This window comes from Cyanistes caeruleus, chromosome 14 (genome assembly GCF_971803275.1).
Source record: "Cyanistes caeruleus chromosome 14, bCyaCae1.hap1.1, whole genome shotgun sequence".
NCBI classification, from domain to species: Eukaryota; Metazoa; Chordata; class Aves; order Passeriformes; family Paridae; genus Cyanistes; species Cyanistes caeruleus.
Genome location: NC_141714.1, coordinates 4,125,883 through 4,144,142, shown reverse-complemented (window position 1 = coordinate 4,144,142; position 18,260 = coordinate 4,125,883). Strand labels below are relative to the sequence as shown.

At 54.4% G+C, this 18,260-nt stretch overlaps 1 protein-coding gene across 1 annotated transcript in view; it reads right to left on the bottom strand.

Moving 5' to 3' along the window:
- Positions 1–13,867, bottom strand: part of LOC111929330 (gamma-aminobutyric acid receptor subunit gamma-4) — a 34,666-nt gene extending 20,799 nt beyond the window's left edge. Inside the window, exons 1-3 of the mRNA XM_086850262.1 lie at positions 13,755–13,867; positions 8,503–8,651; positions 8,334–8,401 (exon numbers count right to left, since the gene is read on the bottom strand). Coding sequence (XP_086706388.1) covers positions 8,334–8,401; positions 8,503–8,651; positions 13,755–13,810 — 273 coding nt within the window. The 5' untranslated portion in view covers positions 13,811–13,867. The remainder of the gene's footprint in view (positions 1–8,333; positions 8,402–8,502; positions 8,652–13,754) is intronic.
- Positions 13,868–18,260: the final 4,393 nt, after the last annotated feature.

The following is an 18,260-nucleotide window of genomic DNA, read 5'->3' as shown; positions in this document are numbered from 1 at the left end:
CTCTATTCTCACACACCTGAAATATCCCATCCTCTCCTGCAGAGACATCTAAAGCCTTCAGCTCAGATAAATCAACTCTGTCTTAAAAATAATTCAGCCCAGCGAGTGACAGCTATTGGTAGAGCTCAGAGTCTATATATCTTTCAAATTTGACACAGCAGCGCTCTCCCTTTGACTTGGAAGAATCAATTTAATGAGGGTCAGAGCACAGATCAGTGCCTGGATGGCACAGAGGCCTCCTGCCCTGTCCTTGGGCACAGCCTGGGGATCCTCAGGATGCCTGTGGTTGGAACCAGCCCTGCTCTGCAGCCCCACCAGTGCAGCGGGCAAAGCTGCATTCCCCCCGTGCAGCACTGCAGCCCCTGCATCACGGCAAAACCTGCTTCAGTGCCCTGCCAAACGGAGAGCCAGCAGCCAGGGTGGGCAGAGGCATCGCTCCAGACCCGCTAAGGGTCCCCCAAGGAGACTGCCCTGGTCACTGGAAGTGTCCCTGTGACCCTTCAACGAGCAGGAAGCTCCGGAAACCTCTGGAAAGTGGGACCAGGTGCAGCTGCTGTGACCCCAGGCTGCAGGAAGGGTTTTCTGTGGATAAAAGTGAGAAATTAATGCTCTCGGGTCAGGTAGAGCCAGCACGGCGTTTCCTTGGGAGGCACCCACTGGAAGCATCCTTCCCAGGCTGCCTGCAAAGGTTCAGGGTGAACAAATCCCTTCTGCATTCAGCCCAGCTGAAGAAATGCGAGTTTTCTCCAAAGGCTGGCACAAAATGAATGAGGGATTGAGTCATTCCTGCCAGCAGAAGGGCGGAAATGGGATCCGTGAAGGAATTTACGAGAGCCGATTACTTCATTATGGATGTTGATTTATCCCGTGTTGCCCGAGGGCCAGAGGCTGCCCGAGCTGTGGGCTGCGAGAGGCACCTGTGTGCCAGGACTGATGCTGCAGTTTAAGAAACCTTTAAGTACAGCCACACTCCCCATTTAGCACCAGGCTGCGAGCACAGATGTTAATTAACTTTAGGGCTTTGCTCTCCAGAAACGTCTCCGAGGAAAAGCACTTTTCCTGCCCCCAGGAGGCCACTGTCCAGATTTTCGTGTTTTATTTAGCTCCAAATTTCAGATGCAAACCTCCAGCTTTTCACTCCCCTTCCCTGATAACAGACTCCTTGAGTTTTCTGCACAGCCTGTAAATAAAATACCAACATGGATGTCTCACAGAAAATATCTGGAGGGGATTAGTGTATGTTCTGGATAATAAAAGGAGCTGGCTGAATTATTCATAGTGAATAAATCAGCTCTTTTCCGTTTTGGAAGCAAACTTCAACACTTCCAGAAGCTCCTGGGATACGTTTAGGATGGGAGCAACTTATTTTTTTCATTAGACCTTTTGTTGCAGGCCATGCTTTGTCCCAGAAGTCACAAGTGGTTGGTGTCATTCCCCAGGGGCCTCGGGGCAGGGGGTTTTATATGGAAAGACAAACTTCTCCTGAGGAAAGCTGCTGCCCTTCCTGAACCTGGCCTTACTGCTGTGCGAACACCAGCATGAGGGACAGTGCCTGCTCCTGAGCATCCCGGAATCAGGAGATGTGAGCACTCTCCAAGCACACGAGTATTTGTGAAGACGTAATAAATGCGGCACCGGCAGCTCCGAGCCATCACTCAGGCACGGAAAATAACACGGCAGAAAAAGCACTGGGGGCTGTTAGTGAACACTACCCATTTCCCAAGACTTGAAATGTCTGTGATACACATCAGGGGCCAAAACCCCAGCTAGCCCATGAGTGTGTCCTGCAGAACCTCACCGGATTTGTGCTGATGACCAACTCTCGCTGCACAGCGGGCAGGCCAAGGAGAGCCCGCAATCCTTGGCAGAGCACTGCAGCGTGCTTTAGGCATTGCAATCCACCCTAAAGTGGGTGCATCTGGGCTATTGCCTCCCAGACAGATGATTTGTGAAGGATTTTTAAGTCCTTTCAGTTGAGAAGTGCTGTGCAACTGCTGGAACCTATTATTATCAGGAAAGGAGGGGGGAGGTAGCAAATTTCCTTTACCTATAGGCTTATCTTGTGCTCCAGAGGAACACAGTCGAGCATTTTAAACAGCGTGCCATTTTCAATTCATTTCCTTCCTACTTATTCCAAAGCAGCCAAAGCTAAGTATAATCAAGACTTAAGTGTTCCTCAGAGCCAGACAATTATTGCTGGTCTTGGTTTCCCCATCTTTTGGAGAGAACGGAAGGCATTAACCCAAGCCTTGCAGCGGGACGCTCACACGAGCTGCCTTCCAACACAACGCTTTTTGGGATGTGGCTCAGCTTCCCCGGCCTCCAGCTGCCCCAGGGCTCTGCACAAGGGTGGCTTAGCTCCTGTAGAGCCCTGCTCCCCTCTCGGGGGGCTCTGTTTCAGCTGCTCACAAGCAGCTGCTGCCTCGCTGCGCTCTCCGATAAGGCGGCATCGGCGCGGATTTCGCTCCGAGAGCCAGCAGCTCCGAGTGTGGAGCAGCAATCCTTGGAAAAGGGCTCTGCAGACACCCACTGCCTCCCTGCCCCGCTCAGCCATCTCCCCACGAGCAGAGATGAAGTGCCCGAGGTCCCCAAGCTCTCTCTGTCACATCAGCCCCCTTCCTAAGCACTACCTCTTGTCGGCTTTAACTACGAAAGCCAAGCCTCCCCTCCCTGCCTCCTCGGGATTTACATGAAAGGAGTCAGTGGGGACTTCTCCTCCTTCGTGCTGGGCTTATACTTCTAAATTATAAAGTGTGTCAAATGAGGATTTAATTTATATTTAACAAGACAATGTTTGTAAATTAATTATTCATCAGCTGATAACGAATAAACATTTCCCTCTTCTCTCCCTCCCCCTTTTTCACAGTGTTTCCACAAATGCACCCTACGTGCAAATCTATTAAACGCTTTCTGCAGTACTCCAGATGTGGGAAAATATGTTCTTCACCCTCAATTTCGTGAGTGTGTTGCATGGTAACTAATGTAGCCAAGCAGAGCATTATGAATTTAATAGCGTGCAGCATCTCCTTCCTAGAGAGGCAAGGGGGGAGTAGCCAACACTTGTATTTGGATGTATCACCCTCTCCAGGTTCCAGCCCCCCACTCACAGGCAGAGATAAGAAAACAATTTGCTGTAACAATTGAGATAGGAGCTCAGAAACCCTGCTGGAAATCACAGGCACTTCTGAGACAGCAGAATCTGGTCCCTGGTGAATGACAGAGGCCAGTTTTACTCTTTCCATCTTTATTATCATTAAGTAATGAGATTGAGGAGCAGAAGAGCTGCTGTCATTCTGTTCTGCTACAAAATTTGGCACACAAGGGCATCTCCTCACACACAGCAAACATCAGCACCCAAACTAGCCCTTGACTGCAGTGCCTCTGATCCCAGACACCTGAAGCAGGTAACCCTGGCTGACTGAAATGTCTCCATTCACCTCTGCCAGGAGGCTACCACAGTGTTCATGCTCTCAGTCTTTGGCTCCTCCAGCCTCACTCCCAGTTTTGTGTAAGAAAGGAAGAAAAGGACATTCAGCTTTGGCATCTGGGAGGAATCTGAGAAGCTCTGGGCAAGACTTGCTCCATCCCTGAGCTCAGAACAGAAGCACTTCTCCCCCTCTCAGCCATACTGTCCCTCATGGACACGTCAGGGACATCCTCAGGGCTGGAAGACACTCAGCCCCAATAGCTGGCACTCGCTTTACTTCTACAGCATCATTTCCTGAGAGTTAAGCATCCCTAAAGGAAGGTGATCCAGAGCTCTAGGTGCCCTTGACACCAGTTAAAGCTATAATCTATAGCAATAAAGCCATTACAAAACAAAACCAGGAGCAAATCCCTCCAGCAAACAACCAGTCAGCGAAAAATTTGCACCCAAAGTCTCTTCCCTCGCTCCACGCTGCCACAGCCCTCCCTGGCACCTCTTCCCACAAGCATGCTTGGAGGATGGAGGTGGGTCTTTGCATCAGGCTGAGCTGCTGATAAGCCAGGGACACCTCAGTGCTGTGTTAATGGGAATCTAAGTGGGCATGCAGCTCCACCACACAGCTTGGAAAGCTGCAGCACCATGGGTGATTTGGCTCCAGGGGCTGCTGGCCAGGGCTCAGTAGTGGCCAGAGCTCTGGAGGGGCTCGTGGCCCAGTGAACCCTTCCCCTGATGGTGTAAACACAGCTTCCCATTGCTCTGAGAAGTGCCAAGAGCCCCAGTCCCACCCACAGATTCTTGGGCTTGGGGAGGAAATCCCAGTCCACGCAGAGATTGGAATAAAGAGATCTGGTGGTCCCACTTTTCCTCCTGTCCCACTTCTTACTGAACCATCTTCTAGCCCTGTTTCTGGTCACTGCCACGTTTTGCTTGGAGAGCACAGAGGGTCCTTTCCCCAGGGAAGAGAGAATAAAATCTGCTCAGCCACCTAACCGGGAAACAAGACTGCCATTCTGGTGTACAAAAGATATCAGGAAATCACTTTACATTTCTGCCTGCTCCAAACCTGCCCACCTTCTGCTGACTCCTGAATGTTAATGTTATTTATGACAAGTGATTGATGAGGGAGACGCAGAATTCACACCCAGCACAGGGCATTTTCAAATCACCTATTCATTTTTAAGGACCGGAATCAGTTTTGTATCCTGACATGATTTATCATTTGGGGGCTGGGCAGTGGCTATGCAGGGCCAGCTTCCAATCCCTGACAGAGCACCAGCAGGATGAAGACAACAGTGAGTCATTAACCCTTTGGGGGTGAGTAGGGGAGCACAGGAGACCAGTATTTAAACCAGATTGCTGAAGTTGAAGCCTTCTACTCCAGCAGCATGCCGGGCCATCCTGGAGCCCTCAGCTGCAGATTTATAGGCCACAGTGGTCCAAGCTAACAGCCACAGTGATGCTGCTGTGTCTCTTAAAAGCAGAACTTGGTTTTTTGTCTTCTACACAGTCTATGTGAGAGAGAAATATTTACGTAAGGCGCTGTCATGGCAATGCACCTAAAAGAGATCAATGGGACATTTCCCCTCCAGTGGACCTTCCAGCCTACACAAGCCTCTCTGTCTGTGGCAGAGTGAAATGTCACCGTGGGCTCAAGAGAGATCTAGCTCTGAGACAAATTCTAGCTCCCTTTCCTTGGAAATGTGCATTTCCTCAGGTTGTGTATGGGAAGAAGGCGAGATGAGGCACATGGGATGGGCCTGGCAGCTGGGAGAGGGCAGAGGGTCTCGGGCTGGGAGAACAGGGACAGAGTGGGAATGACATGTCCCCAGCAAACACCATCTATCATATGTTTGATGCCAGCCTGCCAGGGGCTGGCACGACCCACAGAACAACTTAATTCACTGCATCAGCATGGAAAAGCAAACAAACACAAAACAACTGGGCAAAGCAGCCAAGTCTGGAGGTGACACTGTGACAGCTTTGTCACTGCCCTTTCCTCTTGTTTCAGGAGACCACGTAGCAGGATGCAGCCTCCCATGAGCAGGGGGAAGTCTACAGAGTACAGAGAGCAGAAATCTGAGGCTGTGAGACCTGGGTCTAGCTGTCCTCAGTACCTTTAACACCACCTTAATCTCATGGGAAAAGGTGTCAAAGTTCAAGGGCATCACAGGTTCACGCTTAAGAAGGAACAAGGGAACAAGGAATGAGAGATACCCCTAGAGAGTCTGCTTGGGGTGTCCTACAGAGGTGTCTCAAGATGACAGGGGACTGCTGGGACCCCGCAGGGAGCCCTGGACTGGCAGCACCAAGGCACAAAACCCCTTAAAATTGTTCACACCGAGCAGTTTCCTCACTGCCTGCACAGCTCCTGGCCATGCCATTCCCACAAACAGCAATCCCTTCCTCAGGTGGGAAGGCTGCAGATGGGTGGATCAGCCCCATGGCAGCAGTTTCCCCATCAGCCCTGCAGATGCTGGCAATTCCGAGTGCCAGCTGCCCCAGGGGTCCTGTGCACTTGTGGAACCCCATTTCACAAAGAGAAAAAGCTTCTGCTGACTCTTAGAAAGAGCTAAATGCATGGGTTGAGCCCTTCCACATGATTTCCTGGTCTCTAGTAAGGGCTGAGTTCACACAACAGCTTTTCCCCCTGGTGGGGGTGGCTGTTGTCACTGCCTGGCATCTTGATTTCCCAAAAATACCAGAGATACTGAATGTGCTTGAAGCTCCTGTACCTGCAGCCATTTTTGGCTGGTGTTAGCCCAGCAGATCCAAAATCCTGAAAGCCTGGGATGGACGTACGTACGTTCTCACATCCCCATCACCATGGCATAAGCTGTGTTTCTTAGGAAACCAGCCTAGCAGCAGTATCCCTGTTTAGGAGGAAAGATGAACTCTGGATGCAGACTGGATTTTAGAAACCACTCTCTGCTGCTACCACCTGCATGGCTCTGCAGTGCTCCCGTGACAGCGAGGGCAGCAGAGCTTCCAGCAGGTCTGGAAAAGGGTGATGGAAGCAGATGAGAGGGAAAGAGAAGGATGAGGGTGTGCTCTGGGTTTTGTGTGGGTTTCTTGGCACATCCTTGGGCAGCTCAAAGCAGGTGGAACAGGCAAGCTTGTGCTGTACCTGCAGGAGGGGTGAGCACCCCCAGCCCCTGCACTGCTGCTCTTGTGTCACTTTGGCTTCACGGCCACACACCCCAAGGGCTGGAGGGGCTCGTGCTGGCAGCCAGGGGTGACATCCACACAGCTCAGTGGTTCCTCTCCTCGAGACCAGGCACGCTTGGAACAATGCAAGGAAATTCTGAGCCTGGAGGCCGTCCCTGCTGGGCCTCCTGATGGTGCCCTCATTGGGCTGGGTGCCCATCTGGTGGCCTGTGAGCAGGAGCTGCTCGGGGGCACATCCTCGGTGGGGGCCAGCCAGAAGGGCTGCCTCAAAATGCTCCTCGGACTGGAACTGGTACTACAGCTACTGTACCATCCCTCCATCCCCAGAGGGGTTTGTTCCTTGGAGATTTTGTACTTTGGAAACTAAAAATAAGGTGCCCATCCTAGGAACTTGGTTTTTTTTGTTTGTTTTTTTTTGTTTGTTTTTTTCAGTTTAAAGGGACTGGTTTTGTTCCTTCTCTGTTTTGCATTGAGAGAAATAAGAAAAGCCAAATTGTCCTGGCTGTCCCTTGCCTTGTCCCCTCCACCTCACTGCACAGTGGACTGAAGAAGTCTTTCAAAACCTGACAGTCAGTCAGATTTGTTCCTTGCTAGAAAAGGGGAAAAAGCTGACTTTCCAGGGAAAATAATAATAATAATGGAAGTTTCCTGTGAAAATTAAATAGTCAACAGTTGCTCTCTGGATCAAAGAGTGTCTCTGTTAAGTGTTTTCACAGCTCCCTTGGTACAGCTGGGTCCTGAGCCGTGAGGAGAAATCCTGCTAGTGGCATCATCTTCTGTGCTGTGGAGATGCTGGACCAGAGGCACCTCTGCTTTCCCCTTGCTCAGCACCACAGGCCAGGCCTGGGCACCCGAGATTCACACTGCCATCTCCAGCTACCTCTCTCAGTCCTGCTGGAAACATGCTGCCCTGGTTCAACCCTGCCCTAAGTACCCTGGTGCTCACACACTTCCCAGGGAGGAGAGGGCAAAGCCACCGGGCAGAAGTGTTGGACAGCAGAGAGCAAAGAGCAGCATCATCCCGCTCCTGAGGCATGGGAGGGTTGCTGAGCTCACCCAGGGCGCTTGAGGACCTCGCTCCTAACCAGGGATGGTGCTCAGGTCTTTCCAGCTCCCAGCAGGTCAGAGCACCTCTTGCTAAAGGAGAGGAAAATTCTTCTCAAGCCAGCATTGAGTTCACACCACGTCTAGCCAGCATGACACAAGTGCCACAGCGCTGGGCCAGGCCTGTTGGGTCTTTATTTATCAGTAACGGGGCTGCAGGTAGGCAAACCTCGAGCTTTTTATCCAGCATCAGCCTCAGGACAAGGTGAGACACGAAAGATGTTGAGAGCTCATGCCATTACGACAGCAGCCAAAATTCTCTTGGTTACAAGGCCTCTGTGAAAACTTTCTAGCCAATAGGGTAATGTTAAAAGCTTACAAGCATTTGCTTAAGCCAATCATTAAAATTACACGCACACTTTGCCTCTAACAATATTTGCTCGTTGTAGTTTAATGGATAAAGCTTCATTATTAAACTTACATTTTTCTTGCTTACCATTTTTTCTAAGGCCTATCTCTACACCACTCAGAACCACGGCCTTATTGTTTCCTGCCTTTGCATATCTGTATTCTTGGATTGCTCTATTCTGAGATCTGCCTTCACACAGCTTCTGAGAGTTTTCTACCTTTTCTATCTCCCGTGCAGGCCCTGCCGTGGGGAGGGGGCACCGGGACCCCCAGGCACGCGAGCACTCACCATCTGGATGACAGACACGGGCCCGATGCTGTTCACGTAGATATCCACATCAATGAACGTGGGCTTGACTGGAAAGACAAGAAAACAGGCACCATCAGCATGGAAAACACGAGGCACAGACGGGCCAGGTCACCACCCGAGGCCACAGGGAGCTCCAGGGGACACTTACTGCCAATGTCAGGCCTCAGCTTGTTGTCATAGTTCTTGAGCAGCGAGTTGAGGATCTGCGTGGCATCAGTCTCCTGTGCCTTGGGCGTGAGGACCCAGGTTTTATTGATGCTGAGGTAATCATAATCATATTCCTCTGTGCTCTCACACCTGGAGAGGAGAGACAAAGGGCAGGGACATGTCTGTGGCAGCTCTCTGGCACTGCCTGGGAGCAGGGGCACAGCTGTGTTTCAGAGATACCGAAGGAGGAGGAGGCAGCACGGGCAAAAGGCAGAGCACGAGGAGCTCAGGGATGTCCCCTCAGCCACACTGCTAAGAAGACACAACTCACCTGGCACCTTTGCTCACTTCAGGGTCACCAGACATGCAGGGGCCTTGCCACCAGTGGGGAAGACTAGCATAGAGTGCTCCACCTCCTCCTTAGCTCCCTTTGGAGACACGCTGCTCATCCTCAAGGCGTGGGAGCCAGTCCCTGCTTTCCCTGCCTTCCTGCTCATCCCACCCAGCAGCTCCTGCTGCCAGAGCTGCCTGTTAACCTCAAATACCTCCACTACTCTGCCTGCTGCTGACACCTGAAGCAGGCTTCCTCTGAGGAGAGAGGCAGTGACAAAACAGCGTTTTTGGGGGGCAAAGCATTTGCAGGAAATTTCAGAGAAAAGAGGCCCTAACACTACCAGGCATCGTGCACGTCTGGCATGCCTGGAGCCCAGCCATCTGCCCTGCACAGATCCCTGGAAATTAAAGCCTTATGCAAACTCCTCTGCCTCCAGGCCAAGACCTGCCACAACCCATTCCCTGCGCTCACCAACCCTTCCTCCCCAGCCTGTGGCGTGAGCTCCCGTTTAAAGATGTCCCATCTTCCCCATCTCCCAGTTCCAAGCCGGCCGAGGAAAGCTCGTATCCATCCTCCTTCGGACACGATCCACTTAGCAACAGCTTCTCTCACTGCCTTTCAAACCTGCCCTCTCTAAACCTTCGGCACTCCTCCCTTCTCCTCAAGGAGTTTTCCTAAACCGTCTAATTAGATTAGGTCCGGACGGTCACCCGGGCAATTCTAACCACCTGCCGCCGCTCCGGGCGGCTCATTCCCAAGGCTGTCCCCGGAATGACACAGCCATATGTGGGAGAGGATGCTCCGCTGCGGGCACAGCCCCCTCGACGTCTGCCATGTCAGAGTGTCACCTGCTCCGGCGCCAGGGAGGGTCTGGCAGGGGGAGGTGACACTTCCCAGCTCCGAGGTGCCATCGGGCATCTCCAGCGCCTGCGGAGCACAGCCCGGCCGAGGCGCTCGGAGGGGGCGAAAACGCATTAAATCGGCACGTTGCGGCCGATTTATCAGACGCTCCTCTTTCAGAACCCCAGACAAGACTCGCTTTTTAAAACTCTTTGCATCTCCGGCTGCGGGACGCGTCCCCCGCCGAGGCCCGGGCTGCGCGCAGCCGGCCGCCTGCCGCCGCGCATTAGGTGTTGCTACATCAGCTCATTGTTCCCTGGCTGACTGCGCTGCACTTGGGAACGATGCTTGGGGAGCGTTTGGCAGCGCTGTCAGGATGCGCTTCCCCAGCCGAGCAGCGCTCTGGCCGCCCCGAGGCCAGCGGGAGCCTGCGGCAGCCGGCAGCTGCAGGAGGCACCGGGAGCCCCCCGAGCCCAGCCCAGAGCGGCACGGGGCTGAAACCCGGGGCTGGCCCCCTCCTGACACATACACAGAGGGATGAGTGCCCGCAGTACAGCCCGGGGTGACGGACAGCAATCCGAGCTGCTTTTCCGAGCTGCCAGGGCTTTGGGTGATGCAGGCTGCCTCCGGCAAAGTGGCAACAGCTACACCGAGGCATTTTCTCCCTGTTCCCTTGACCTTACTTCAAGTCACCTGCCAGCACTGAACTTGGCACATCCCCCTGCCCTGCCAAAAATCCTGGTCCTCTGAGAAACTGTAAGGCCACTGCAGAGTTTGAAACATCCTTTTGGGGGCTGAGCAAACCCTGGCTGAGCTTACCCTGCTCTCAGTCTTCTGCTTTCCCCACATTTAGTGTCACTGATTAACACCCCAAGGCTTGGGTAGCATTTCCAGGGAGTCACATCCCTATTAGGGATGCAAGGACACTACCAAAAATATGCTTTTTGCTAATGCAGCTAATCCTAGTCGACTAAACCATACTAAGCCATCTTAGCATAAGCAAGCCAGCTTTTACTGGAGAAAATATGCTTTTTCTGAGTGCCTGTGCACACACAGACACACATCAACCCTTGCTGGTCGAGAGTGTAACTCTCGTGCCACCCTATTCAAGCCACTGTCTCCTCCCCGTTCTCTCTTCTTGGTGGCCCTACTTTAAACTGAGAAGGGAAAAGCCCAAGATCTATTGCAGAGGAGAGGCATTAAGGTGACATGTGCATCCCCCCTCCAGCTGCTAATGGAAATGTCACACTGCAGACCTGCAGAGATCCCCAACGTGCCGTGAACACTTGCTGGCCTGGCAGCTCCATCTCCAGGCACAAAGTGACTGGCTTGGTGACAGGGGACAGCCAGTTCTCATATGTCTCTGTGCAGCCAGGGGGAAAGGCAGAGCTGTGTTTCCTCACCTCTGCTTGTTGAGATGTCAGAACACCCTCCTCAGAGCCGGGCCATGGGGCTGGGACACAGCCTCAGTGTGGGCAGGGGGTGACAGCAGGGCAGAACTGGGGGCGTCACAAGGAAATCCCTGGTCTTGACAGAGGAGCTGTGGCCAAGGCAGCTCCCGCTGGTGCCCCGAGCAGGAGGCTGGCACGGCAGGGAGGTGTCCTTTCGCATGTGCTCACATGTATGGATGAGGTTGGACAATTCTCCCTGGGCAAGCCGTGGCATTACAGCAGGACAGAGCCGAGCCTCGGCTCCCTGATCCCCTTTTACTCAAGCAGACACCTGTTCGGCCGAGGCTTCCAAACACACTGCTGGGGAAAGTCACCTGAAGAGCTGCTGGCTGGCTCCCTCCCCCAGCGCACAAGCTGTCTGGCAAGGTGTTCCCTTGGCAGGAGGAGGGTGAGAGCAACATGTGCCACGAGCCCTTGAAGACACCTCTGCTCCTTGCCTGCCGGGGCAGCTGGCGGCGCTTGCCTGGGATGCACACCCGCAATTATTCACGAGCTGGTGGTGGCCCTGAGGCAGGAGCCTCCCAGCGCAGATGCAGATCCCCGGGCTGTGTCCAGCCCTGCTGCAAACACAGCTGAAAGCCTTCCCTGCTCCCAAGGAAAAGAGAGCAGCAAAATGCAAGAACAACATTTCCCATGGTTGAAAAGCACCGTGGTCAATTCTAATTACCACATCACGTCCTTCTAATGTGTCCTTCTAGTCACCCATCCCGACGCCTCCTAGGGCTGTAGGCACAGGGGTGTTGAGGCAGATGACTCTGAATTAGAAGCAGGCAGAGGATTTAAAGACAGGGGCCTCTAACTGCCTCTTACCCCTCTCACATGTCTTCCTACCTCTGACAACACCCTCCATGGAGCCCCAGTGGTCCAATCTGCACAGTTTCAACCACCTGCCAAGCCCAGCATCTGCTGTGGTGCTGTTCAGGGATCCTGCCCTCAGGGCTCAGAGTTGGCTGCCCTGGTCCCAGCTGAGGCAGTGCCCTGGGAAATGCTGGGGAATGAGTCTCTGTGCTGGGGGGACCTGAATCACCTGGCAAAAAGCATCCAGCCTGCTCCAGCACCAGGGGAAGAGTCTTGCTGCTTGCACCAGGAGAAGAGCTCACATACACAGCTCTGTTCACATGAACAGAGCTCCCCACCCCAGCACCTACCATGAGGGAAGAGGAGATTCACCCTCCACAACTGCATCCAGGTTCATTTTTATGCAGTGAATGCAGAGCAAGACCCTGATGTAACTTGCTCTTTTTCTCCTCTCCCACTCCATCATGCCCACCCCCCACAAGCTCCACTGCTCCTGGCAAAGCAGGGCTCAGGGCAGAGGCAGACTTGAGGCACCGGGCAGAAGAGAGGCCAGGCCAGCTATGGGGTGAACATTCCTGCTCAAGGGTATGTGAACGCATGATTTAATTGCTCCTCCGTGTGATGTTGCAGCTTACAAGCCATCCTCTCGAAACGCAGGGCTCGTGGCAATGCACTGCAGGGACGGTGGGGCACAGGAACCGGGACCACCACGGGTCCATCACCCCTCCAGTGCCCCCTGGCACCCGCACGGATCTCCTCCCGAGGGGTTTTGTGCCGGGGCACGGGAGAGGCTGGGTGTCAGGGCACGAGCAGCGGGGCAGCTCTTGCTCCTCCACCCTGGGAAGGGCAAGCCACGCCGGAGCACGGCAGGGATGGACTTGGTGCCCACCGCCGGGGTCGGGAAGCCCTGGCAGGGCAGACCATTAGTAGCAGGATTCATGCTCCCCGTCCCTGACTGCATCTGTAATGGGATTTGATCGGCTTTAAGGCGGCTTATTCTGCCAATTAGCTTCAGCCAGTAAAATCCCTCTTCCCCCAAGCCCTGGGGGTAACAATCTGCTGACAACATGTTCTTTCCCCATCTAGCCATTAAACTCATCAGCAGGGCTAGGAATTGTAAAAAAAAAAAAAAAAAAAAAAAAAAAAAGGGAAAAAAAAAAAGGAAAAAGAAACTTGAAACCCCCCTTGTGCGTGGGCCCTTTCACCGCTGTTTACAGAAAAGCAGAAAAGCGCTACGAACGGCTGGCCCTGGGAAAGCGCTGCCACCTGCCCGGCCCGGCTCGGGGCACCGGGCTGGCCTCGGGCTCCCCGCGGCAGCCAGAGCCGCCACCTGCGGCCAACCTGTGGAGCAGGGCAGGAGCCCTCCGTGCCCTCCCGCTGCCAGGCTGCACGCCCTGCGGGGGCCCATGGAGTGAGAGGGGGGCTCCTTCCCACCCAGCCCGGCTCCACGTGGAAACGCGCCGGTGATGGATGGAGCTCCTCGGAGGCGCCGAGCTCTCTCCGCTCCTGCTCCGGGCAGCCCCGGAAGGGGCTCGGCCCCCGGCAGGATTAGCCAGCGGGGTGATGGCCGGTGGAGAACGGGATGTCCTCTCCATCCCGGCATGCGGAGGGGAAACCCGGGGCGCAGAGGACACTCGGCGCTGCCGCGACGGGACCCGCTGGAAGGAACAGCCGGGGGCACGGGGGTGCCCAAATCCCCGCTGGAGCCGGCGTGGGGAGAGGCGCTGCCACTCCAACCCCCTCCCCTCCCACTGTCCCGACGGGTAAACTGAGGCGGGGAGGGGGCGTCCCGGTCGGCGGGGCTGTGTGTGTGTGTGTGGGGGGACTCACCTGGCGCGCAGGACCGGCCCGAGGGCCAGGCAGAGCAGCAGCACCGTCCCGGGCATCTCTGCGAGGCGAGCAGCGGCCCGGGGGGCGGCGGCGGCCGTGAGCCCGCCCGGCGGGGCTCAGCGCGGGGCCGGGCCGGGGGCGGCTCCGGGGCCCCCCCGCTGCCCGCAGCACCGCGCTCCGGCCCCGCCGCCGCCCCGCGCTCCGCGCCGCCGCCCGCGCTCCGCAAACTTGGGCATCTCTTCTCCGGTCGGCGGCGGGGAGGGGCTGGCAGCGGCTCCTGCCTCCCCGCGCAGGGGCCGGCCTCCCCCGCAGCCCCGGGGCTGAGCGCCGGCGGGGGGGCGCCGAGAGGCACCCGCGCATCTGCCGGAGCCGCGCTGCCGCTCGGGGAGCGAGCATCGTCAGCTGGTGCGAGGAGCTCTCGCTCCCCCTCTGCCTAACAAGGCGTTTGATTTCTCTTAATACTCGCCTTTTTTTTTTTCTTTTTTTTTTCTTCTTTTTTTTTTTTTTTTTTTTTTTTTTCCCTTCCCATGCACAACTGTTGGGGTGTTTGTCTAAAAAAAGAAAGAGTGGGTAATTATTGCTAAATTACGCAAGGCGTCAGGCCCCGCTGGGCTGAGCTGGCAGCGAGATGCAGCCGGGAGAGGGTCCTTTCCCACCTGTTGGGGCTGCTGTCCCGCAAAAACAGCCAGGAGGGTGTGTGGGGAGGAGCTGTGGGACAGCTGGGGGCTCCCAGCCTATCTCTCTCTGCCTTCAGGCTTTGCCAAGATGTACCCGGGCATTTCTTTACTCTGCCCACGTCCTGGCAAACAGGAGTAACAGATTCCTTCCTGGGGAGCTCTGAGCGAGAGTTGCTCGGAACAAACTTTGTGACACCTACACGAGGTACAATAATTGTCCCTTGTTGTTTAGTTACAGGCTGGGGTGCAGGAGCTGGTCCCCAGAGAGGCCTGGTCCTGCATCTCCTGCAGGTCTGGTAATTCTGATGGCAAATCCAGCTCCTCTGGACTGGAGTGGGATCATCCCTTTTATTGAGAGTTGACTCTGACTCCTGGGCCTGGCACAGCCTTCCCCACACCGGCAGGGGCAAATCACCCCTCTGCTCTCCTTCTGCAGCATCCTCCTGCTGCTGCCCCGTTTGTTCAGGGCAGGGAGATCCCCGTTCCCCAGCGCCTCCCAGCCAGGACCAGCCATGGGGATCCCACAGGGGCACGACCAGGCAGTGACAGCACAGCTGGGGGGGTTTCTGAGGCTCTGTCCCTTCCTGATTGCTGTAATGATCATGAGTGTGAGATCTGAGCGGCCCCAGAGCCACAAGAGGCAGCTGCAGGCATCAGGGCTCCGAGATGGCATTTCCCTGGAACGGTGCAGCTACAGATGATGTTGCTTTACTTCATGCAAAGAAGTCGGCTCTGGATGGCAGAGTTTACAGGAAGCACATGTCAAAAGAGTAAATAATGAATATCAAAGCAGCAGTGAAGGTGGAAAGAGCTCTTTAAGCTTCAAAGCAAGCCACTGGATTGTTCCAGAAGTTCTTCAGGGATCCAGATGAAGCTGAAGTTGGGAAAGGTGCAAGAATAGCTGCAGGGAAGATGGAGCTGTCAAGGATTCTGGTCCCGAGCAGACCACAGAAAATCCAGGGGTTCATATATGTGCTCTCAGCTCCCCCTCAAGACGCAGGATGTGAAGTGGTACGTGGGGAAATTCCCAGGACTGATTTCTTCTGACTGCCCCGTTCTGCTACTTGAGAACTGAGAGATCTGGGTAGGGCTGTGCTCAGAGCAGTGGAGATGGGCTGGGAAATGTCAGGGAATCACAGCATCCCCTCAGGATGCTGTCTTGGGGACACCTTCCAGGCAGTTTTATGCACCAGGAGCTTCCAAGCACTTCTCCTCTCTGGTCTTCTTCATTTCCAGGAGTTTCATTTTGTAGCTGGTGCTGAGTCTTTCCCTGGAACCAAGGATAAGAACAAAGACTGTTGATGGTGTTGGAGAGCAAGGCTCTTGCTCTTTTCAAGCAAACACCTTATTTATCAGCAGCACAAGCTTGGCTGGGGAGAAATCTATTTCAAATTCACCATGATTGGTTCTGACCAGGAAAACCACCCTCAGTCCAAACGCTGAGAAGGACAAAATGTCCTGCTCTTATGTTTTGGGAGGGAGCAAACCCTATTTTCCACTTTGAAGAGACATTTGTTTTGAGGTCTACTGTCATGGGATTCGAAACTTAAACAGGAGATGCAATGTTTTATTCAAGATGTTTTTTATCCCTTCTGGTATTTCAGTTTAACCAGCAAACTAATAAAACCTATTATTTACAGAGTCCTCATGAGCCCAGAGCCTGGGGGGCCAAGCTGCCACAGCAAATGAGGGTTTGGTTGTGCAGTCCTCCTGCAGGATTTAGCTCTGGGAGACAAGGAGACAATTCCAGCCCTGGCCCAAGGATCCCAAACCTTGCAGGGATGGCAGTGCTCTCGGAGGGATGAGCCTGGGCACATCTGCAGCCCTTTCCAAACCCCTCTGTGCTCTCTCAGAGCCCCTTTTTTGGGTGTGTACTGCCTGCTCCAGTGCTGGGGGTGTGTTTGGGGCTCAGGCTGGAGCAGCAGGGGAAGGCAGGAGGCAAAAAATAAAAGGCTCTGCCTCCTCTTGCCCGTGCAAAGGGCTGGTCACTGCTTGCCTCAGGAGACTGCTCTTCTTCCAGGCTACATCAGAGGAAAAGCTGATACAAGTGGGGAAAAGTATCATCCCAAGGTGTTCAGGAGCTCATTTCTGAGGAAGCTCAGGCCCTTGGCATTTGCACAGTCTCCCTCAGACAGGTATGTCTCTCTGAGGGTGGAGGAGCGTGTGCTGCAGGAGCCCAGGCAGAGACAGATCCCGAGGGCTCTGCAGGGGCAGGGCAGGACTGAGAGCACTGCTGGCAGAGCTGGGCACTCCAGGACAAGGAGCTGCCAGGGCATTGGCAGGCAGCAGTGCCAGGGCCATGCAGCAGACTGCTCTGAAGGGCTGCACGGAGGTGAGCTCGCCTTCCCCTCCTCCCTCGCTCTCCACGTCATACGGCTGAGGACAGAGCACAGTTAGAGCCACTGTCCTTGATGCTCTCTGTCCTCCTGGCAATGAACTGGTCCTTGAGCTGTCACCGAGCCAGAGCATCCCCCAGGAGCAGGCAGGGTCAGGCCAAGCCCTCTCCCCACGGCCAGGGCTGTGTGCTGTGGCACAAGGCAGGGGCTGGTCACTCTCCTGCAGCAGCACCCATGAGGATGAGAGCTCTGGCAGGCCTGGATGGGAGTGGGCAGGCACAGCTGAGAGAAGCTGGTTACAGGCTCCCTCTGCAAAACTCGGAGGATGAAAAACCCTGCACAAGGCTCAGCCCTGTTCTCTGACTTGGGGCATGTCCTGCACAGCAGAAACATTTGTTTACTCTACCAGGGCATTTGTTCAACATAACCCAGGTTTTGTCTTTTTCAGGCTCGCCAGGCACAGCAGCAGATGCTGTATCTGGGCTCACATGACATCAATAACAGCTTCAGCTGGGCTCTGCCTCCCCACCTTTATGGACAGCAATGATAGATGAAGCAGACAGGGCACAGTTCGGTTTTTAGGTGCTGGAGTGAACCTGCAGTGCTGACAGATTGAAAAAATGTGTTTGGAGCCTGAACAAATGTGACGTGAATATTTTCCAAGGAGAGTGAAGGGTGTGGGAGGACAGCCCAGGCCGTAGCAGGAGCTGGTGCAAGCTGTCCCGGGGGTGACGAGAGCGTTGACGGGAGCGAGAACTTTACCTCCATCCTCTGCTGCTGCGTCAGGCCTGAAGGAGTCTCTACTTTCCTTCCATTGCAGGCAGTCCCTCCTCAAAATTAGTTTCTCAGTGGAAAGAGATCACCAAATGCGAGGTGATCTGATCCTGTGTGTCAGAAGAGCTCTTGCTGTCACCCTGGGGATGGGAAAGGTGCCACTTGCTGCGCTTTCATGGCTCTGCTTTTCTAAAACCCTCCCCAGCCCAGGGCTTAACATGTTACAGTTCTCCTAGGGATTGAGATGCAAAAGGAGAAAATGTACCTGGGAAAGCTGGTCACTGCTTGCCTCTCTTGCCACTCTTGGGAAGGGGAAGAGAATTGACAGAAAAAGGGGGGGAAATCTCAGCAAACTGAGCACCAGGTGTTTCAATACTTTTATCGAGTGGAATTTATGGCTATGCCATCTGTACATCTGATGTGACACGTTCAGCACAGGACCATGAGCTGGTAGTTTAGACCCCAGAATAACTCCCATCCTTATTTCAAATACTGTGCAACTGCTGACACAAACTTTGGGGACATGCAGCTGCGGGAACAGGAACAGCTGCTGCTCTTCACTGTAGAAACGTGGCTGCTTCTGGATGGAGGTGCACTACTCCTTGTCACCCCATGCCACAAGGGTTCAGGGAAGGGGAAAAGCAGCCAGGAAGGTCACGGATCCAACAAAAACTGTCACTGGGATGCAAACTGTGTTTGGCACAGTGAATCCTGCTTGG